Here is a 23,976-nt window from a genome sequence, read left to right on the forward strand (position 1 = left end):
TGCATGTTGGACTCCGGCAGGGCTGCCCTTTGTCACCGGTTCTGTTCGTAATTTTTATGGACAGAATTTCTAGGCGCAGCCAGGGGCCGGAGGGTGTCAGGTTTGGGGACCACACGATTTCGTCTCTGCTCTTTGCGGATGATGTTGTCGTGTTGGCCCCTTCAAGCCAGGACCTTCAGCATGCACTTGGACGGTTTGCAGCCGAGTGTGAAGCGGTGGGGATGAAAATCAGTACCTCCAAATCCGAGGCTATGGTCCTCAGTCGGAAAAGGGTGGCTTGCCCACTTCAGGTTGGTGGAGAGTGCCTGCCTCAAGTGGAGGAGTTTAAGTATCTAGGGGTCCTGTTCACGAGTGAGGGAAGGATGGAACGGGAGATTGACAGACGGATCGGTGCAGCTTCTGCAGTAATGCGGTCGATGTATCGGTCTGTCGTGGTGAAGAAAGAGCTGAGCCGCAAGGCGAAGCTCTCGATTTACCGGTCAATCTACGTTCCTACTCTCACCTATGGTCATGAGCTTTGGGTCATGACCGAAAGGACAAGATCCCGGATACAGGCGGCCGAAATGAGCTTTCTCCGCAGGGTGGCTGGGCGATCCCTTAGAGATAGGGTGAGAAGCTCGGTCACCCGGGAGGAGCTCAGAGTAGAGCCGCTGCTCCTCCACATCGAGAGGGGTCAGCTGAGGTGGCTTGGGCATCTGTTTCGGATGCCTCCGCAACGCCTTCCTGGGAAGGTGTTCTGGTCCCGTCCCACCGGGAAGAGACCCCGGGGAAGACCTAGGACACGCTGGAGGGACTATGTCTCCCGGCTGGCCTGGGAACGCCTCGGTGTCCCCCCGGAAGAGCTGGAGGAAGTGTCTGGGGAGAGGGAAGTCTGGGCATCCCTGCTTAGACTGCTGCCCCCGCGACCCGGCCCCGGATAAGCGGAAGAAGATGCGATGCGATGCAATGCGATTCAAAGGAGGTTTTAGACACTCTTGACCCATTAGCTCCCTGGCCTCTACCTAATTCCTCCTGACCACCTTCCCCTTCCCTCTGTCCTTGCTTCTTTTTGTCACCAGAGGGAACCAAGAACAGTCCTGCTCTTTGGAAGGTAGGCATAGAAAAGCCAAATGAGAATGATTGGTCTGGATCCTGACTCATGTCAGCCAAGTGATTAACAAGATAAAAACCATATGCATGAGAAATCAGCCTCAACGCATCGCTTTTTCTCTCGTCTTTCTTTCTAAGAAGTATATGCATCATTCAGTCTCTTAAAATTGAATGGTTACACTAGAGATTCAGAAGTTCAGCATATGAGTTCCTCAACTATTGATGTAAAAACAAATCTATTCAGACTTAGTTGATAAAAGAAAATTTATTTCAAATAAATAAAAGATACATATGCACTTTCCCAAAATACAACACCAAATGTAAATAAGGCAAAGAAACATTCAGTAGATTTAAGGACAAGTTGAAAACCAAGACTTCTACAATAAATGGAGAATCCAAATTAGAAAACTGTAGAAAAAGCCTTTCTTTTAATACTGCCATTTGTGATGTGTACCAGGAACAGTGTTTCAAGTATATTAAATAAATGCATTGATTCATCCCGACAGATAAAAGCAGGATTAATAGAAAAAACTGAGTGTTCTGAGTGTTTGAAATGTATATTTCAGAATAAGAAGACACCAGGCCACAAAGTATATTCACCATAATTAACTAAAACTGTTTTTTCCCAAAATCCAGAATCAGAAACACATTTGTATTTTTGTTTTCTCCCTAGAGGGAAGAAAACAAACTGGCTATAGTTGCTTGTGAAATTTTACAAACTGTTTTATAGATTAAACATACTTTATGTGACCGAATGCATGGTGCAATGCTGCAGACATGGGCAACATGTCTCATGAAATATTCTATGTCAACATGTGTAAAACAATATAACAGGAGAGTAGCTTCTGGATGAAACAATTTATTAATAAAACAAGTTCCTCTGTTTTGGTCCGAATTCACAAGCCAAACCATAATGGGAGGCCTATTCACCAGTACATTGTGAGGAGTGAAAAATTATAATTTGGTCTTTTAGGTTGGGAATGAAAGACAATAATTTTCCCTTCACCACCTCCTGTTCGTCCCAGACCAAATGTATAAATAAGTCTGAGAACAAAGATAAGCAATGTTCGACTGTGAACTGCGACAGGACATTTGGCGGTGAGAGAAGCCATTCAACAAAATGTCTCCATACAGTATATAACTGTTTAATCCCTATAACAATCATTCATATTTTTCTTGACCAAAATATTTTATAAACAAGTATAATATATAAAAAGCAGTGCAATAGTTTAAGTAAGTCTCCTCCGGAGCTGGACAAAAGTAGGAGATGGTTATGACTGAGTTTGGGGTGAAGCATCTCATGTGGTGTTCTGTGTGATGCTCCTCTGGCTGCTGGTGCTTTTAACGACGTAAGTGGAGGAGTTGCTCTTACGACTAGAATCAGGGTCACGCTCGCAGTGGCACTGGGAGGACTTGAGGTAGCGAGCCGAGCAGCATAGGAAGTTCTGCCTCAGGTCTGAGAACAGGTGGCCTGCAAAGCACATGTAGATCCAAGGGTTACAGCAGCTGTTCAGACTGGCCAGCAGCATGGAGATGATGAAGGGCATGGCTGGGAAAACAAGCAAATACATTGTGATTTTTCATGATACATCAATCCCACACGATTGAAAATTGAAAAATGTAACATTGTGAAGGATTCTTCAGAAAATAACTATACAGTGTAGGACAATATTTATTTTTCATTGTCTTTTAAAATATTTTTGCATTAAAGTTGAGCATTGTCAGATGATTCACAGAGTGTTCTTTCATGGATTGTCTTTGAGCTGTAAAAACATGCCAGTGTGTCAAAACGCTTCACTCAGCATCGACAGCATCATCCATTTTGTGATCGTGTTAATTTAGTGTACAACGCTCCCGCTTTGAATTTAAAAGTCATATGACAAGAATGTCAAAAGTGGCGCAATTCAGAGGGTGATTAAAACAGCAGAGCGCATCACTAGGTCCCTGCAGGATCTCTACACAGAGAGGTGTAGGAGGAGGAGCAAACTGATCATTACAGATCCCAGCCACCAATGCCACAGACTGTTTACCAAGTTGCCGTCAGGCAGAAGGTACAGGAGTATTCCGTCCAAAACTAACAGGCTATGGGACAGCTTCTTTCCTCAGGCCGTAAGGCTGCTCAATTCAGGAACCCCTCCTCCCTTCCATCTATAGTCCCATGCACACCTGTCACTTTATATCATGCTCGAATGCCAATCATTTCATGCACACCGGTCACTTTTACATTGCACTACGGTTGTACAGTTGTATAGTTATTATTATTGATGTGTTTTTTTGTAAAGTGTTATTATCGATAGTATTGGTTTTCCGGGAGTAGGAAAACCAAGCATTTCATTGCCATAACTTATTATTGCAAATGACAAATAAACCTTTTGAACTAGACTGTTCTACCCTGCAGTGTCAAATTCACATGACCACAAGTGCTAGCCTACTGTATGCTGCATTGCTGTGCACAGGGTTGCCATATCTGCGGTTTTCACGCAATTTGTTGAATTTTCTAAAAATGTCACAGGTGAAAATGTATTGGCGGCAGGTGGCGGGTTTTTGGGCTACTTATGAACTTCACCGTGGCTGCACCATTTCTGCTTTATATGCTATATCGTGTGTTTGTATTCTGTTATCACAGTCAGATGTCAGCTCCGGAAGGATCCGCAGTGTCACATGCGTACAGTAGGGGAGAACAAGTATTTGATACACATCAGAAAAGCAGAACTTAATATTTGGTACAGAAACATTTGTTTGCAGTTACAGAGATCATAAGTTTCCTGTAGTTCTTGACCAGGTTTGCACACACTGCAACAGGGATTTTGCCCCACTCCTCCATACAGACCTTCTCCAGATACTTCAGGTTTCGGGGCTGTCGCTGGACAATACGGACTTTCAGCTCCCTCCAAAGATATTCTATTGGGTTCAGGTCTGGAGACTGGCTAGGCCACTCCAGGACCTTGAGATGCTTCTTACGGAGCCACTCCTTAGTTGCCCTTGCTGGGGGTTTTGGGTCGTTGTCATGCTGGAAGACCCAGCCACGACCCATCTTCAATGCTATTACTGAGGGAAGGAGGTTGTTGGCCAAGATCTCGCGATACATGGCCCCATCCATCCTCCCCTCAATACGGTGCAGTCATCCTGTCCCCTTTGCAGAAAAGCATCCCCAAAGAATGTTGTTTCCACCTCCATGCTTCACAGTTGGGATGGTGTTCTTGGGGTTGAACTCATCCTTCTTCTTCCTCCAAACACGGCGAGTGGAGTTTAGTCCAAAAAGTTCTATTTTTGTCTCATCAGACCACATGACCTTCTCCCATTCCTCCTCTGGATCATCCAGATGGTCATTGGCAAACTTCAGACGGGCCTGGACATGCACTGGCTTGAGCAGGGGGACCTTGCGTGTGCTGCAGGATTTTAATCCATGACGGCGTAGTGTGTTACTAATGGTTTTCTTTGAGACTGTGGTCCCAGCTGATCCCTCACATTCCTCATGATCATTGATGCCCCACAAGGTGAGATCTTGCATGGAGCCCCAGACCGAGGGAGATTGTCATCTTGAACTTCTTCCATTTTCTAATAACTGCGCCAACAGTTATAACCTTCTCACCAAGCTGCTTGCCTATTGTCCTACAGCCCTTCCCAGCCTTGTGCAGGTCTACAATTTTATCCCTGATGTCCTTACACAGCTCTTTGGTCTTGGCCATTGTGGAGAGGTTAGAGTCTGTTTGATTGAGTGTCTTTTATACAGGTAATGAGTTCAAACAGGTGCAGTTAATACAGTGGAGAACAGGAGGGCTTCTTAAAGAAAAACTAACAGGTCTGTGAGAGATGGAATTCTTACTGGTTGGTAGGAGACCACACCTCTTTTATGTCATGCAATAAAATGCAAATTAATTATTAAAAAAATCATACAATGTGGTTTTCTGGATTTTCCATCTCTCACAGTTGAAGTGTACCAATGATAAAAATGACAGACCTCTACATGCTTTGTAAGTAGGAAAACCTGCAAAATCGGCAATGTATCAAATACTTGTTCTCCCCATTGTATATATTGCATTTTAAGTTTTGCTCACTTCTAAAATAGTAAATGTTGTGCACCAACTCAAGTACATTTTGGGCTGGTTATGAACATTCATTGGCTTGGATTTTTTTTTGCTTAACCTGGCAACACTGGCTATAAACAGTTCATATGTTACTTACTGTGACAGCAGATCTTGTAAGTATAGCGTGTTACAGTTTTTTACAATCGCTATGACAGTTTTTTCAATACATTTAACAAGTTTCCTAAACTCTAACACGGCTAGCACAACATCCATCTTTGTAGGCTATACATTTAACACATTTCTTGTTGCTTTGACACAAAATGCATACAGTTAACACAAATTTAAAATGCTTGAACTTCTTTTACACACAAGCTCAACCAAGACCAAAACAATGTAATTTTACAGTCAAATTTACAAATGCTTTCACACTGTATGTCAGAACAGATAACACCATGTTCTAAACCTAACCTTACAGGCTAAAGTCAAGGTAAACAGCTGTGTATATTGTGAATTGAAACACAAATATATTCCCTGTATCTTATTCCATTGCTAATGAGAAACAGCTTATTGAAGTTATGCAAATATATAAATCACAGCTGATTCCCATCTAGGAAGCACACTCAGGTGTTGAGGTTCTTTCAATCGCATGATCATATGTTCTAAAAGAGTACTCTTTGGGCTGATATTGTGTGGAAAAGGAACAATATGGAGCAACACAAAGAAAGAAAGAAAGAAAGAAAGAAATGCCTGCACGAAGGAGAGGAAGACGAGTACCAGGACAAGGGAGAGGAGTGGGACAAGGACAAGGGAGAGGAGTGGGACAAGGACAAGGGAGAGGAGTGGGACAAGGACAAGGACAAGAGAGAGGAGTGGGGCAAGGAAAAGGGAGAGGAGTGCTTTTTTTATTATTCCAGTGCTTTTTCTGTTTGTATATCTTGCAGCAATGTCCTTTTACAAATAAAGTCTTTACTGCAGCAATTCTGTCTCTGTCTTTTTTTTTTCATAAACTGTACATTCTATAAAGCTACTCTAGGATGGTCATTCATTTTTTGTATTGAATTTCTGCAGCAAAAGAAACAAAATGCATGCATTTACTAAACCCAACAAAACAAAAATGTAGAGAGGCATCAAAAGAAACTGCAGTGCAAAACACAATCTATGATCAATACAATATACTGTCTATTGTATAAGGGCAGACCTGATACATAAAATAATGCAGTTTCTGTAATTTTAGCTGATGATAGTGTTTTTTTTGTCATTGTGTTATGATTGACTAAATGTTCCTGTTGGAAGAGAACATATGTTAGTGTTTTGAATAATTATTTGATTTTGAAACATGTTTGCAGTGTTTTGTTAGACATAGTGTATTGCGTTAGTGTATTATTGTATTTTGTAAATTAGTTTTGGAGTTTAGTTTACAATGTGATTTTGAGCATGAAATTAACCGTTTTGCCAATTGTGTGTTTTAGGTGTGTTGGTGCGTTAAGAGTTTAGGAAACTTGTTAAATGTATTGAAAAAACTGTCATAGCGATTGTAAAAAACTGTAATATGAAATAACGTATATATAAATGGAAATGTAAAAGAAAATACAGTACATTTTTAACACACAAAAATAGAAAGATTTTCTGTATTTGGCTAATTTCAGGATTTCCACGCAGTCCACAAAATCATGACTTTCTCAGGGCTTTGGACATAAGTTACTAATTAGCGAACTCTTAAGTTTGAATGAATGGTTCATCTAAGTCATTAGTCAGCATGGTACCTATCATTTAGATTAGATTAAACTTTATTGTCATTGAACATTATGAGTACAGTACAACGAAATGGAGTTAGCATCTAACCAGAAGCCAGATGAGGGCAAGTCTTAAGGGGATGAGTAGTTGTGCGAACCGGCAAATGCAAGTACAAATGGAAATTCTGACTGTGCAAAGTTGAAGGTGTAAGGTAGTCTGTACAAATGAAATGTGGGGATAGCAACAATGAGCTTCCGAGGTAGACGTGCATGTAACATCTGCAAAAAAAAGAAAAGCAAGTACAATGGCAATTCTAAATGTGCAGTGCAGGCAAATTAAAGGTGCAAGGTGGCATGTGCAACTGAAATGCAGGGATAGCAGGAATGAGGTTCCTGAGGTAGACAAGTAGTACAAGGGAGTAGTGCAACAAGGTCCTTGAGAGCAGTACTAAGATACGGTAAATGGGAAGAAGCTGTTCCTGAGCCTGCTGGTGTGGAGAACGAAGAGACCAGTTTGTGGAATGGATGTGAAGGGTCTCTGATGATGCCACACGCCCACGGAGCATCCGTCAAACCACACTGTGGCACATTTTGTTAAAACGCTCTCGATTGTGCAGCGGTATAAGTTCACAAGGATCTGGGAAGACAAACAGGCCTTCTTCAGCCTCCTCAAAAAGTACAGGTGCTGCTGTGCCTTTTTGACCAGGGCTGAGGTGTTGTGTGTCCAGTGAGAGATCCTCGGAGGATGTGGACACCAAGGAATTTGAAGCTGGACACACGCTCCCCCTCAGTGCCATTGATGAGAACCAGGGGGTGACTGCAGCCTTTAGATTCCTGTAATCCACAATGAGCTCCATGGTTTTCTCTTTGCATGAGGGCCAGGTTGTTGTCAGCGCACCATGCTGCCAAGAACGTGACCTCCTACTGGTAGGCTGACTCGTCATTGCCGTTAATTTGGATATTGATAGTCACTTAGTGTTTCTTTGACATCAACTTCAGTTCATAATAAATAACTACATAGATAACAACCAAAGAAGCAAACTAGCCAACTATCTAGATCAGAGGCCCAAAGAAAAAAAAAAAATTTGACAGGGCATGGCTGTTTTCCAACTATTGCAAACATTTCTTGGCATGTTGCAAATATTAACAGAAAAGTATATTTACATTATAAGATGTAAATATTATTTCAGTGTTATTTAAAAAATGTATGTCCATAACCTTTATTAGCAGCCATGATTGGCTGGACCTTTAGACATGTGTGTCGGAGGAGGGGTGCCTCTCCAATCCTGTAAAAGTGGCGACACAGCTTCTGAATTAAGTCATTCAAAAAAAGCAACATCTTCACTCATACTATCAGAGAACCCAGGTTTATTAATAATCTTAAATTCTGTTTAAAGTGTATGTTCCTGTATTTCATTATGGAATATTCTCATGTAATGCCAGAAAACTTGTCTTGACAACAGACTGCACTGTGCAGCTTTTCACACAGATGTCAATCTAGACCCTACACATAAAATAATGTGTTCAGAGCTGTAACATAAAACTTATAGAATCTCACAAATGTATTACATGACTTGCTATTGAGCAAACTTCCTGTATAGACTCACCCTTGAACAGAGCCCAGGAAGTGTCCATTCCTCTGGTAGAATGATCCTTAGACCAAAAGGAGTTGGAGGTTGGAGGCCCTTACTTGTGTACCTCAATGTAAAAGCCCACACTATACAGTGTGAAAGGCATTGTTTATTGTTTTAACGCTTTATTGGTATGGGACTTAGCCAAATAAATCACCCTTCCTGAACTGGCCAGTTTTATCCATATAAATGTGCAAAGAATCATCAGAAGACCACAGCGGGGGATAGAACACTGTTAACTCCCGAAGATGGTGCATCAAATTCTAGTTGAAAAACTTAGCATAAAGGCAGGTTGTTCCTCAATGACACTACCATTACCAGGACCAAAAGAGAAAAGGCTTTCTGTTTGTCCACTAATTCCTGCAGAAAAGGTACAGTGACTCTCAAAAGTATTAACCCCTCAGGGACTTTTTCACATTTTGTTGTGTTACAACATGAGTTACCAGTGATCAACAAAAATAAATTGACCCAGAGTTTCCCAGGTCAATGTGGGTCTGGGTGATCAGGGCTAGATGTGGAAAAGAGTCGATCAATGGGTTTCATAACATCAGATTTTGCCAGCTCAGTAGCTAAAGGTCTGAGCTGTGGAAGATAGCTGGCTAAAAAAACATAAAAAATGGAATGAAGATATGTCTGACACTACTTTAGTAAAGTTGATAAGCAGCAGCAACACGAGACGATTGATAGACGTAACGTTACAACGACACGGAGCATGGCAGCCTCAAGTGAGAAACGAGGGAAGACATTGATGATCCAGCTCCAACAGCAGGTACATGTTGTAAATGATGACGATGGGGGGCCAGATTTAATTGACAGCATACTGCAAAATCGTAGCCTAAATCTCACCAACTCAACAATTAATTGCTCAAAAGTAATTTTTGTGATACATCCGTATCTATAAATCAACCCGCCCAAGCTCATTTTTGCCCACACACTGTTGTTATAAATAGCCCAGTTGTGTGGGAAACCTCCCCATCTGTCAACACTATGTGGGGTGGGGACTCGTGCTATGTGCTATGCCTAGCACCCACCATGGGAGTGAAAGCTAAGCTCCAACCCTGCTTCCTGTAATAGGATTCTCACCAATGTCTTACTATTTAGTGGTATTTTAGCATACTATGTTTCCTTCATTATCCATTATTTAACAAAACTAGTCTATAATAGTAGCTTGCAAACTTGAGTAAAACAGCTTTGTAAAAATCAGTTGCTATATGCACTCTTTATTTTTGTATGTTTTCTATTTGATGTAATACTGCTATCTCAAGATGTTTTAAAGAGAGCTTTGTGCAAGATGAGGAAAAACAATGATTTAATGTGAAATTTAAGCCTCTATTTTTTCAATCAGATCAATCGCAATAATGATCAACAGGATAGTTGATTATCAAAATAATTGTTAGCTGCAGCCTGATTATCAAAATAATATACCAAACATTTAACAAACCGTGAACTTCAAACCACAAACATACTATAAAGTGGGTTAGGTGTACCATTGCACCCCTAGTTAAAATCCTTTAACAAATTAAAAGGCAAACAAAACACCAAAATGTTGTATTTGATCTTTTAAGAAACATAATCATTCACAGCCATCTGAATTGATCCAGACCTTTCAGATAAGCAGAGCAGGGGAAGTTCTTCCAAATCCAATTCCAAAACATGACCTTACAAGAGATGTTTACAAGCCTTGTTTTCTATCAATATGCTAGATACAATTAACTACTTAAATGGAAGAGGTGCAATAACAATCTATTTACTGTAGTTTCTGATTGCATGATTGAGTCAGTGCAACTGATAATGGCTACTGATAATGGGGGGGGGGGGGGGGGGGGGGGTCAAGTATTTTACTTAATTATGTTACCAGTCCAAATGAATTGTAAATGAACTATAATGTTGTGAAGCCCATAGGAACAAGCTCAAGGTAGGATTAAATTGCATTTGTGTGTGTGTGTGTGTGTGTGTGTGTCTATTTTTCCGTGAAGGTATGAGAGTGTATTCATGTCCTAAATCCCTAAAATATGAGCTATGGGAGTTGTGTAGCAAGAGGTGGGCAGAGGTTAACATTGACTAGAGGTTCAATCAAGGATATTGCTGTTGGTTGCTCTTTAGGCATTATGTTTCTGCTGAGTTCACCCCTCTTCAGGGAAAGGAAAATACAGAACATATAATGTTTTAGTGTTTGAAGTTTGATTTATGGTGAGATAGGTGCACAATTATTTACTTATTTGAGCCCGTCTCTGGGGAGCCAATGAATAATTGTTTTCAGGAAAAAAGACGCCACTGACAACTATTCTTTACCGCTCTATTGTATTTACGGTATTATAGCTTCTCTGCAACAGGAAAAAAATACATCAGGTTGTCAAAGATATCCAAACTACATCTTAGCTCTATAAAGGGGCATAACAAGTAATCTTTAACTCTAGTAGTGTCATATTTTAGTATTGTATTAACATTAGAGATTTGACAAGTGTCTAATAGGTTCTTTCTGAATGTGAATGCTTGTAATGCTGGCATCGTTATCTGCCATGATGGAGGTAATAAGCAGTGTGGTGTGGTTCTTATCCTGAAGGGCTAAACCTTCCATACAGTACATTAGTAAAGCGCCACATGTGTTACTAATGGCCTTCTCAGTAATAGCCTTTCAGTCTGTTGGGCTGTCTGGGCTCTTTCTGCTGGCTGTGGTGCAGCAAGCTAATGGACACTTTATCTCCCCGTGACCTCATGTAGAGCACATACCGTGCACTGTATGTGGGAGCTCACAGCAGGACCAGCGCTGCTCCTGTGTAGAAATACTTCCATCAAACTTCCAGTGGCCCATACCCAAGCATCACCTGATCTTCCAGAATGGCTGCTTAACAACGTTTATAATTTACTGATAGAATTTTCAAAGCGTATACATTATGGACTGTTCAATAGAGTTATACAGAAGCCTACTTCAGCGATTTGCACTGGTTTTGTTGCTGTTGCATTACTGTTGCATCCCCCATGTCTCCGCTGTCAGAGTTAATGCCCAATATTGCATTTTAACTCAATCATTAATATTCATTGAAAAGCTTTTTAATTGGGAGAATTCTGTGTGGTCCTCAGAAGGGTAAAAGAAAATCCTTCAGTGAGTGTTGTGCTCCACAGTGGTTATCCTTGGGAGATCAGTTTTCTATTCAAGGATGAGAAGAGAAGCGCCGTGAATAAACATAAATCTCTACCAGGGAGCAGCAGCCTGCCTTCTGGCATGAACCGGACACACTCTAATAGGCTATCAGAGACTAAAGATTAAACATACTCATCTGGTATCACTACGTTCTTGTTAATTGTAATTTTTAAAAATTACTATTAACTTGTAATGCACAATTGATTTGAGGAATCAAATTTTTTGCCAATTGGTTTCCTGTTGTTTGTCTTGAAATAATTATTTGTGATGCAGCTCTAAAAGGAACACTATGGAACACTTTCAGATCTCAGTGTGTACACCCTGAAGGGGTTAAATCAGATACTTTGAATAAGGGTTGATTTCTGGCACTATTTTATTTCCCTTTACATAAATTATATTTTGTCTATCTGCTGAAGTTTGTAACCTGCATCTCTAAGCAGATGACACTGTGTTATATGCTATTGCTCTCATGGTTGACTAGACTCTTTGTGGGCTATGATCTGCATTTGATGCCCTGCAGACATTTATTTTTTATATGTACGTTCTGAAAAAAAACGATTGTAGGATATGTTCTAAATCTAAAAAGGTGCCTGTAAATTTGGGTTTGTTTACTCTTGCTTGATTATTGTACTTTCCTCTAAAAAAATATGTAGAAGAACTTGTTAGAAAATTTAGGATGAAAATTGGCTTTTTATATAGAAATAGGTAATGCCTTACATTATCTAGCAGAAAGCAAATTGTCCATGCCGGTTATTGATTATGGCAATATTATTTATATGAATGCTTCTACCTGTTTAAAAACCTCTCAACAGTTTATCATAGTGCATTAGGCTTTATTACCAGGGACTGTTTCAGTACACATCATTGCTCTCTATATCAGAAAGTAGGTTGGCCTTCTTTGAAGTCACGTAGATTCATGCATTTCACACTTTTGTTTTTATAACTGTCCTGCATAACTTACCATCACATATTACTTATCTGCTGGCATACAGCAATACAAACAATTTTTTTTATAAATTAATAGATAAAAAACAAAAATCAAACAAAGCCTCTAATACTAGAGATCCCTTCAATCGCCACTGAGTTACAGTAGGTAGACCAGCTTCTGTAACTAACATTTCAAGCGATTTCAAAGATCATTTGAAACTGAATTAATTGGTGCCTCTAGGGCAATTCAAAAGGATGATAGAGCAATATTTATATGAAGAACTTGTTTGTGTCTTATAAATTGTGTTTTCATGTTTTTATTTGTAATTTTTCGGGGTGTGTACACCCTATACTTTTTACTTATATTTTCTACAGCCAAAAAATACTAAAGGTTTTTATTTTATTAGCATAAAATATGTATTTTACTTGTTTATATAAATAAAATATAGCTTATTATCCGTGTTAATTTTCATAATTTTCATAATTCCTATATTTTGCTTTATCTTTACCAAGAGTCCCAATAAAATTGAAGATGACTGATTAGATGCAGATCACTGCCAGGATGTACTGTAATTGTTATTTTTTTCTTAGTATTATTTTATCATAGAGGTAAGTATTATATGTACATTGTTATTTAGAGCAACATCTGTGGAACTATAGGGAGAATGGTATTGTCATAACCCCACTGTCGGAGTGGGAAGGCTACGCCAAAATGACGCGTCTAATCTTATGTTGGGTTAGGTTACATCTGATTGGTCAACATTCCACGCGTAATAGTGCAGCGTTAAATCTGTGGAAATGTCAGTGGACAATAGATGCCAAAGGCTTGCACAGCCATTGCCATTTTTACTTTAAGAGGGAAATGTCAATGGCTATAGCCTAGCATTGATAACCTATGTGAAAATAGCTCCAATACTTACATAATCTTAAAATACATAATGGATTTAACTGGTTGTTTTCGATGTGGAGCATGAATTTACCTTCACGGGGCGCCATTGGATCCCAAGCCGTCCACATCTGCACGGTGAAAAAAGGTGTCCAGCAAACGATATAAGCTAGAACTATGACAAATGTCATTTTAACGGTGGTAATCTTCGCTTTGGAGATTAGCTTTACACTGCTTACGCGTGCGAGCGTATGGCCTTTCGATGTCTTTGGGGTGAGGTTTATGCACTGGTCTCTCTTGGTTTTCATTCTAAAGTTTTTCCATATCTTAAAGCTTATTAGTCCATAACAAAGGCTCAATATGGCCACGGGTATAATGTAGATGGTGAGGCTAATCCAAGTTATATACGCTTTGGCACCCCAGGGCTCCACGAAGTCTCCCCAACAATCATACACTCCAGCTCCAACGTCCTTCAGAGAAAATATGTACACCTGTGGGCTGCTGAACAACAGACTAAGGACCCAGGAGATAATCACATAGACCCGGTCTTTTCTTTTGTGCAGAGACCGAAGCGGCTGACATATCGCCAAGCACCTGTCTATGGACATCAAAACAAGCATATACGTGGAAGCGAACATTCCGACGATCTGAAAGTATTTCACCAACCTGCACAAGATATCGGGTCCATAGAAACGGAAAGTAATGTCCCAGATTAGTTGTGGCAGGACCTGAAATATTGCCACAACCAGATCCGCGATGCTGAGGTGTTTCATGAAGTAGTACATTCGGGACTGAGAGTGCTTGGTGGTGTGGATGGCCACCAGGACACACAGATTTCCGGCCAACGCCAGGAACAGGACCAGGGCAAGTACAGTCACCTCCACTTTAGCCACCTCTTCATTCCGTTTAAGGGGATTCGTCCGGTTTCCTCTGGTGGCTTCATTGCCAAGGGTTAAGTTCCTCCAGGATTCGTTGAAAGACCACAAGGCTTTTTCATTTAATATGGTATTTTCCATTGTGTTTACCGTATCCTCTGGCAGGCTTTCTGCAACGCGCAAAAGTATGCAATAGCTGCAATGTTCAGCCAACTTCAAGCATTGGATGATGATTATAAACGTGTGTCTTCTTGCTCTTTACCGAACAGGTATCAAAACGAAGCGTGATGCCGAAATAAGACACTGAAAGAAAGGAAATAAAACAGACATGTAAACGAACCTTGCTTGAAGTTAAAACAGTGAAATAACGATATTAATGGTATGTATGCAATTGGTTGCATTACATTTTTATACTTAAAAAGCAATTTATATATATAACCCTAACCCAATATACGCATTACATCAAATATATCTTATAAATGCATCAAGAGGTTAGTTCAACGGTGGTAACCTTTTCAGATCCCAACATATTACAACATATTCTAAAAATCGTGAACAAACATTGTTTAGTCAATAAATATAGTTTAAATGACAATTTACAAGTGTTTGGTTCCAACGTTTATTTTGGTGTTCTTTGCTATTACGTAAATTGCAGATTTCTTTTATTAACAATGATCCACAATGTGACGTAGCATATTAGTGATTTAGGAGGCGCATCTAATTGTCCAACTGAAAAAACGCGGTCACACTTTTGTCTACGAATGTTCTTCAGATACCCAAATTATATTTTTTATATATGCTATAATAAACTATTCCTGGTAAGATTGTTTCTGAATTTAGGCTAAATGAAGACTACTTACATGCACAACAGCTTTACAGTAGCTATGTCTTGAAAATAAAACACTGGAACTCCAAAGGTTTTCTCTGCATAAACCAATGAGACCTGAAAGTAAAGCATTCAGCCTCCTTCAGTAGTAGCGAGCGTAATGGCCTGCATCATGATATTTATACGAGTTGTATATGCGTGGCCAGGATTACGCACGAGAAATGGATTTCCACAATGTTGCCACTAGGTGTCCATGCACGCCACTTTACAGGGCATAGTTCCTACAAATGAACTGGATCTAAAAGGAAAACACGTATTACATGTTTTATGCGGTGGACTTCATTCCTATTCAACATGTAAAGACAAAGACATAAACATGTTTTATAAAATAACGTCAGTTGAGACCAAAATCAAGATTTTTGCCCAGACCTTAAGCCCATCGGACACACTGAATGTGTCAAGCCATATGCATTGTGGCAGAAGTACACTCACTCCAATGGAGTAAAATCCACACCAATGAAACTCCTTGGTTGGACAAGGTTGGGGATCTTGCGGGTGTTACACGTGCTGCTGCCACTCTGCGATCCGTCGACCGACTGGCAGTGAAATAACAATAATTATTTTTTAAAAACATTTAACTGGGATCTGGCCCTGCCTGGAGTGGACAATCTGATTGATTATAAAATATTTTTTGTTACATTACAAAACAAACGAGTTTCATATTATGGTAACTTGCCATGTTAAACATTAAACACTTTTGACATTTTAGAGCATACAATAAAATTATGATATTCCATGCTTAATACTAATTTAGAAATTAGATGGGTGTTTATTTGAAGAATTGCATAGATCATACTCTTTTTTTTGTTCAGCAAATGAAATCAAGCCTTTAAATATCAATTGTTTGTAGGTGCATTAAAGCAAAATCATGAATATTACATAACAAATTGGTGTTACCACAAATAGGATACCTCCAGTACCAAGAATTTCCTTTTAGCATGGACATTGCCATTTTGGCCTTCCATTCATTTAATGCAGTCCTCTGTATATTACTTTCACTTTCATTGCTCGTTATTGCCAGATTCGGGCTGATGATCGTGTTTGGAGCCATGATCGTGTAACTGATGAGGCCCTCAGAGGCACTGGACATACATTCAGAGACACCATTATGAGAAATACACAGGAATGTTTCTAACCTACTCTGCTGGCCATGAATCCAGATCTGAATTGAATTACATAAACAGAATACTATGGTGCATAGCTTTATGTAAAGCAGTTGGAAAAACACATTTTCTGGGTTGTTAAAAGTAGAATTCCAAATCGACCCTTAGAAGCTGAGCTCTGGTAGGATGATTTTGGGCCTAGAGGTTGTTTCTGCTTCCAATCTCCATACATGCCGTAATGATCTGCAGTGACTGTACACATACACACACATACACACGCACTCACACACACACACACACACACACACACACAGTCACTCACACAGAGGGATGCCTGAATACAATCACCCAGATCCAATGGTTTCCAGTCCAAAGTGTCCGGCATGACGAATGTTGTCTTTCCTTGAATGACTCATACCAATCAAGACCTAGAAAAAAAATTGATTATTTTAATGGAATAGGGGCGTGGTATTTTGTCTTAAATGTGTTCCTACTGTATATTCAGATAGAGATCACTCTGTTCAATATCACTTGCCTGCACTTCCCTTTCTTGACCATTTCTCAGGGACTGGGATGTGGATTTGATTAGGCAATTCATAGTCAAATACTTTTCATTTGAGGTAAGTATTGACAAAATGTAATCATAATTTGTATGGGGTATGTTAAGCCACTGGCTCAACTTGCACCTGGCCAAATGGCATGATTGAAAACAAAGCATCCATTTTGATTATATTACACAAAAGGGCTACATGGTTGCACTTTCATGCTAGGTTTAATACCTCATTTTGTAGCTTATAGAAACCCCAACTCATATTTAAAACAATCTTAAAACTGTCTGTTTTGAATTAGGTACAAGTATAATCAAATCTGCAATAAAATTAATTTCCGTAACATGGGGAATTTTTTTTCGTTACTTAACTTTCCTACAACTTTTTGTAGGAAAGTTTCCTACAACAGTGGCTATGGAATGATATCTTCTTATATATTTGGTAACATGATCAATTTAGTTTCCTAGAAACAAGGGGTGGCTAAACTAACCATTTGGCTTTATTTACCATACCCTCCCCAACTGATCTGACATGAATTCAAAATGCTCACCATACGAAAGTTGTTGCCAGACAGTCCAACCTCCTCTGTGAAACCTTGGGTAGCGTAATGAAAACTTGTAGCCACCAATCGATGGCCATTGGCATTGTAGCGGGGGGGGGGGGGGGGGCATGTCCGAACGAGTTTATGAAATACAAAAACATTTCGAATGTAGATGATTATAAACCCCTTTTCTTAGATATTGACATATATTACCAATCATATTTGTTTTGAAATTATCTGTTTCACTTGCCAGTGAAGGAGATCCCTGTGTGCTTTGGTGCCAAGTGGAGAATCAGGAGATCTTGATTCATCAACAGCCATGATGGTTGGGGGGAACTGACATCTTCTCCAATTGGTCTGTGTCCCAGTGCAAAGAACAATAACAATTTATTTAGTAACAGTTGGAAAAAAGTAAATAGTTTAACTCCATATGATTGTTGCAAAACATGGCAACAAAGAAAAAAATTAACTGACCCCTGTTCAAAAGTCTGCATACCCCTAATTGTTAACACTGTGCATTGTTCCATTTAGCATCAGTGACAGTATGCAGTCTTTTGTAATAGTTGTCTATGAGGCCCTGAATTCTTGCAGGTGGTATTGCTGCCCATTCGTCTGGACAAAATGCCTCCAGGTCATGCAAAGTCTGTGGACGTCTTGCATGAACCGCCCATAACATCAGTGAGCCACCACCATGCTTCACAGTGGGAAAGGTATTCTGTACACTATAGGCCTTGTGACCATAAAGCTATGTTTTGGTCTCGCCACTCCAAAGTTCAGTGTGCCAGAAGCTGCGGGGCGTGTCAAGGTGTTGTTAGGCTTATTGGTACCAGGCTTTTTTGTGACACTGGCACAGTAAAGGCTTCTTTCTGGCAACTCGACCATGCAGCTAATTTTTTGTTCAAGTATCGTCATATTGTGCTCCTTGAAACAACCACATTGTCTTTTTCCAGAGCAGCCTGTATTTCTCCTGAGGACACATGTGGGGTTCTTTTGTATCCCAAACAATTCTTCTGGCAGTTTGGGCTGAAATCTTCCTTGGTCTACCTGACCTTGGCTTGGTATCCCTGAATCTTCCAACTCTTGATAAGTGATTGCACAGTACTGACTGGCATTTGCAAGGCTTTGAATATCTTTTTATATCACAGTATCTCAGGCTCAGTATCTAGCCTGCTCAGTGCATCTACAAACCTGATTCCAAAAAAGTTGGGACACTGTACAATTGTGAATAAAAACAGAATGCAATGATGTGGAAGTTTCAAATTTCAATATTTTATTCAGAATACAACATGTTTAAACTGAGAAAATGTATCACTTTAAGGGAAAAATAAGTTGATTTTAAATTTCATGGCATCAACACATCTCAAAAAAGTTGGAGCAAGGCCATGTTTACCAATGTGTGCATCCCCTCTTCTTTTTATAACAGGCTGCAAACGTCTGGGACTGAGGAGTACAAGTTTGCTCAGGTTGTATGAATAGTAATGGTGTCCCATTGTTGTCTAATACAGGCTTCTAGTTGCTCAACTGTCTTAGGTCTTCTTTGTCGCACCCTTCCTCTTATGATGCGCCAAATGTTTTCTATGGGTGAAAGATCTGGTGACGGCAGGCTGGCCATTTCAGTTCCGGATCCTTCTTCCTATGCAGCCATGACATTGTAATTGATGCAGTATGTGGTCTGGCAGTGTCATGTTGGAAACTGCAAGGTCTTCCCTGAAAGAGACGACATCTGGATGGGAGTATATGTTGTTCTAGAACTTGGATATAACAGTCAACATTGATGGTGCCTTTCCAGATGTGTAGGCTGCCCATGCCACAACGCATTTATGCACCCCATACCATCAGAGATGCAGGCTTCTGAACTGAGCGCTGTAACAATTTGGGTTGTCCTTGTCCTCTTTAGTCCGGATGATAGGGCTTCCCAGTTTTCCAACAATGAACTTTGAACGAATTTTGATTAGTCTGGACCACAGAGAACAATTTTCACTTTTGCACAGTCCATTTTAAATGATCCTTGGCCCAGAGAAAATGCCTGCGCTTCTGGATCCTGTTTAAACATGGCTTCTTTTTTGACCTGTAGAGTTTTAGCTGGCAACGGCGAATGGCACAGTGTATTGTGTTAACCGACAATGTTTCTGGAAGTATTCCTGAGCCCATGTTGTGATTCCCTTACAGTATCATTCTGTATGTGATGCAGTGCCGTCTGAGGGCCCGAAGATCACGGGCATCCAGTATGGTTTTCCGGCCTTGAACCTTACGCCACAGAGATTGTTCCAGATTCTCTGAAATCTTTGGATATATTATGCACTGTAGATGATGATAACTTCAAACTCTTTGCAATTTTTCTCTGAGAAACTCCTTTCTGATATTGCTCCACAATTTTTCGCTGCGGAATTGGGGAAATTGGTGATCCTCTGCCCATCTTGACTTCTGAGAGACACTGCCACTCTGAGAGGCTCTTTTTATACCCAATAATGTTGCCAATTGACATAGTAAGTTGCAAATTGGTCCTCCAGCTGTTCCTAATCTGTACATTTAACTTTTCCAGCCTCTTATTGCTACCTGTCCCAACTTTTTTGGAATGTGTAGCTCTCATGAAATCCAAAATGGGCCAATATTTGGCATGACATTACAAAATGTCTCACTTTCAACATTCAATATGTTCTCTATATTCTATTGTGAATTAAATATCAGTTTATGAGATTTGTAAATGATTTTTACTCACAATTTGTAGTGTCCCAATTTTTTGGAATCAGGTTTGTATATGAGAGCTAACAAACTCATTGACTATTTGACACTAATTGCAATTTACAAAGCCACAGGTGTGGGAAATTCACCTTTAATTGCCATTTTCACCTGTGTGTGACCTTGTGTGTCTGTAACAAGGCCAAACATTCAAAGGTATGTAAACTTTTGATCAGGGCCATTTGGGTGATTTCTGTTATCATTATGATTTAAAAAGGAGCCAAACAACTATGTGATAATAAATGGCTTCAGATGATAACCATCCTTAAAATATTTTTTCTAAATCAATGCCAAAACAGTTTCTGCCAATTAAGTTCATTCTTAAAATCACCTACCAGGATCATTGCCAGGTGTTTATTTTCCAATCTCATTCTTTCGGAAGAAACATGAATGCATCGCCATCATTAGGTCCAGGTACTGTATTTTCATGTGAGCAAAAGTTATCACTGTTCCCTTCAGATAACTACCCTGTATGAACGTCAACATCACAAGTCGATACTTTGCTGACAGAGGTGCTAATTGGCTCTCACAAGTGCTACATGTGTTCTATAAGTGTCTATCTTTCTGTCAATGCCAAACCCACTTCTGTTGTTTGTAGCTCTATTTCGGTCTCATCTGATCATAGAACCAGGTCCCATTTAAAAGTTCCAGTGACAATTGGTAGTCACTAAGGGTTTGTTCTTTGATTACAGCAAGATGTTTTCATGGCAAACCTCTCAAACAACTTGTGGTAATGTAGGTGAATGTATCTGTTCATAGTTTCCTAGACTTTCTGACCCCAACAACCCACTGACATCTGCAATTCTCCATCTGTGGTCCGTGGAGATTCTTTGGCCACCCAAACCATCCTCCTTACTGTGTGTTGGGTCAATATAGCTCTTCCTGGCTGATTGTTAACATTTTCAGTTGCCTTAAACTTGCATTTTCAACCATTGAGCTATTTTCCTATGACCATCCTCTGATTTGTCCAACTCAACATCCTTTGTCACACATCATGGCTGTAGTTCTCAGGTGCTTTCCCATAGAGATGGACAGTGGCATTTTTATATGTAAAAACTCCCTCTTGCTACTGATGTGTTTATTTAACACTTCAACAAACAGCATGGCTCCACAAAACACTTTTCATGACAGAGCGGCTTGCTTTTACCAGGTGTTGTAGTACACATACTGGAGAGAGAGAGAGAGAGAGAGACCTTCTTGTGTAATTGCTCTCCTTCTCTCTCACACACATGTGAAATTACCACTGTCACATTTACAAACCTAAATTAGGAATGCAACCAAGCTCAGAACCAATGTGCCTACAGGGCCATACGCAAACAGCAATGATCTCAACACCACTGAAGGCCACAATGAAGCGGAAAGACAACTTTTTAGGGATACAGATCCATTCTATGACAACAACCTTAATAGAAAAGCATGGACACACTGACACTCGTCACCATCTATATTAATTGATCCAGCACAAAAATATGACCAATGCACGGACCAGCACCACAAAGGCAGGATGATAAAATATGCTTTCACTCACCAAGGCTGAGGGCTCACTTGAAGAGAAAGGTGGCACAGCGTTTCTTCCTCTGTGCAAACCTTTCGATGACTTTGGGAATCGTATGTATCTGCTGTATCAGCTGGCTTTCAATGGACAACGTGGCCAATGCGTTGAGTCGGGGCTGTCCCATGGTATTGCGAGTGAAGGTTTTTACCCTCTTCAAGGTGGAAAAGTTCCTCTCTGACTCGGATGTTGTCATAGGTGTTGTTATGATAATTTTCAGCAGAGTGATGGTTACAGCAAAGCCTCCTCTAGATTGTTCTCATGGATGATCTTAACAGAGACAGGGCCGTCTTACCAGTGTGAAGCTCAGTGTGGCGGTACAGAGTGTCGGCTCAGACTTCAATTTCTTCTCGTTTCCTAGAGACCATAGTTTCAACACACAGTCAAGCTCAGATGTAGGGAATGACAGGACAAATTGTGGGACGAGCGAGTTGTTAACCAGCTTGGCAGGGATCAGGTGGTCACTTTGTGAAAACCTCTGCTCCACGTGTGTCGCATGCCTCCTTCATCACCGACGCTGTGTTGGTTACTCGTTGGCCTGGGTCGTCTGTTCCATCGTGAATGGTGGCAGCCCATTCATCAGTTCGCTTCTTGCATATTCTGGACATTCTCCTTGAAACGGGTGAGCGCACTGCTATCCCAGATGCATCGATGCTCCGTTTTGCAGTGTTGTATAAAACATAAACTTCTGGCATAAGGAAGAAAACAAATCCAGCAGCTGCAGAAAGGTTCGTCCCAGAAGTTCTTTGACAGGCCGTATGCCTCACTTATGGTGGCCTCATCCCATCCTGGTTGTGTGCGTATGTCTTCCATACACAGGAGCAGTGCAGCGTGGTTGTCCCCAACTGCATTGATATTTCTACTTTTAAATTGGAGATGCATCTCTGTGTTGCCTCAGCAAGTGCCAACACGTCTTGGAGCGCCAGAAAATCACATTGTATGATTTTTAAGTAATTAATTTGCATTTTATTGTATGACATAAGTATTTGATACATCAGAAAAGCAGAACCAAATCTTTGGTAACCCATCCTCGACCAATACCATCTTCATCAAATAGCAGACATGGAAAACAGAAGAGTGCCTTCTTTTATATGCTTTATCTTCAAAAACCACTGCATGTTAAACCCGCTGTAACATTTACCAGCAATTTGAGTGATGACAATATCCCGTGGGTAATGGGCACCAAGTCGCTTTACTTCAGGTTTCTCTTCCAAATTAAGGGTTTCAAACCGTTGCTCGAGTATGAAATCCACTTTATTCATTTTCTCAAGTTATCTGGCATTTGTGAAGCTAACAAGCTAGCTAAGACAATCTACCCTCCTCGCTCTTCTTGCTGACTAATGTTGGTGCCAGACAGACAGACAGCCTATCACATCTGAAATACGAAATTACGCTTTAGTGGGGCTACCGGCTGTCAGCCCCACTTGGCATCAAATTTGTGTGATCTACATTGATCACACTAACATTCTGAGCATGCGTATTAATATTTGAGAGAGGGGCTAGCCCTACATTCATGCTTAGCCTATGGCCTACTACTGCAAACTTGAATCGGCAGAACTCAGTCTGAAGCATCAAGGCAGGGACCAATGAACATGAAATAAAATCCTAACACAAATGATATGCAATTTAGGAAGATGCTATATGCATAGATAATATATTATAGGAAGTCATCTTCGAGAAATAAAAATAACATTGTTTTGTTGCAGCTCTTTCTGTTGACCACAGGTGGGGCTGTGCCCCAACTGCCCCTAATGACCAGTCGCCCCTGATGATGGATGAGCATGGAAAATTGGCCTGTGTCACTTCATTTTTATACCCCAGTGAAACAGGATCTTCCAACTTAATTGTTCCTAATCAGTTTCTAGGGGTACCAATAATTCTGGCACTTGCTGTGGATTTCATTTATTGCACAAATTTCATTTATTTCACTTTAAATTTTCTCAATATTTTCTTTTCTGTGAATATATTGAATGAAAGGCCCAATTAACAGAAAACACTTTTTTTTACAACCCATTTCGCTCATATTTAAAAAAGGGTGCCAATATTATTGGAGGGTACTGTACAGTTCCAGTGTGGACTTTGGATGGAGAGGAACAGGTGGGCTGTAGATATAGACAGGAGATGTCAGGCAGATTCTTGTTCAGCAACACAACCAGTGCTTCTTTACATAGAGACATCAAAACGTCATCTGGCCAGGTATTGCTGAGATGTGGTCTTGGGGTTAAGGTCATGACTGAGCAGTTGGTGTCTGATGATCACAGGGTTTTGTTGGTACGAACAAGCTGTTTGAGTCCGA

General features: G+C 40.3%; 1 protein-coding gene across 3 annotated transcripts; it reads right to left on the reverse strand.

The window, feature by feature from the left end:
* Positions 1 to 1,391: 1,391 nt before the first annotated feature.
* Positions 1,392 to 15,297, reverse strand: oxtr (oxytocin receptor). 3 transcript variants are annotated; one of them, XM_010881323.3, is made up of 3 exons: positions 15,172 to 15,297; positions 13,531 to 14,614; positions 1,392 to 2,560 (listed from the first exon to the last, which is right to left on the reverse strand). In XM_010881323.3, the coding sequence occupies exons 2-3, from the start codon at positions 14,450 to 14,452 to the stop codon at positions 2,388 to 2,390; spliced, it is 1,095 nt and encodes a 364-aa protein (XP_010879625.1). In that variant the 5' UTR covers positions 14,453 to 14,614; positions 15,172 to 15,297; the 3' UTR covers positions 1,392 to 2,387. The 3 variants fall into 3 exon arrangements, with proteins under 3 accessions (XP_010879625.1, XP_010879624.1, XP_034142941.1); XM_010881322.3 differs by having other exon boundaries at positions 1,392 to 2,638; XM_034287050.1 differs by lacking the exon at positions 15,172 to 15,297 and having other exon boundaries at positions 1,392 to 2,638; positions 14,103 to 14,156.
* Positions 15,298 to 23,976: the final 8,679 nt, after the last annotated feature.

This window comes from Esox lucius, chromosome 17, assembly GCF_011004845.1.
Source record: "Esox lucius isolate fEsoLuc1 chromosome 17, fEsoLuc1.pri, whole genome shotgun sequence".
Taxonomy (NCBI): domain Eukaryota; kingdom Metazoa; phylum Chordata; class Actinopteri; order Esociformes; family Esocidae; genus Esox; species Esox lucius.

What these genes read in the sequence shown, in the direction of transcription:
- oxtr (XM_010881322.3), bottom strand. Translation starts at nt 14,452, where the DNA reads ATGGAAAATACCATATTAAATGAAAAAGCCTTGTGGTCTTTCAACGAA. An exon ending in TCCAATGGCGCCCCGTGAAG is followed by an intron (nt 2,639 to 13,530) that starts GTAAATTCATGC and finishes TTGTTTTCCCAG; the next exon opens with CCATGCCCTTCATCATCTCC.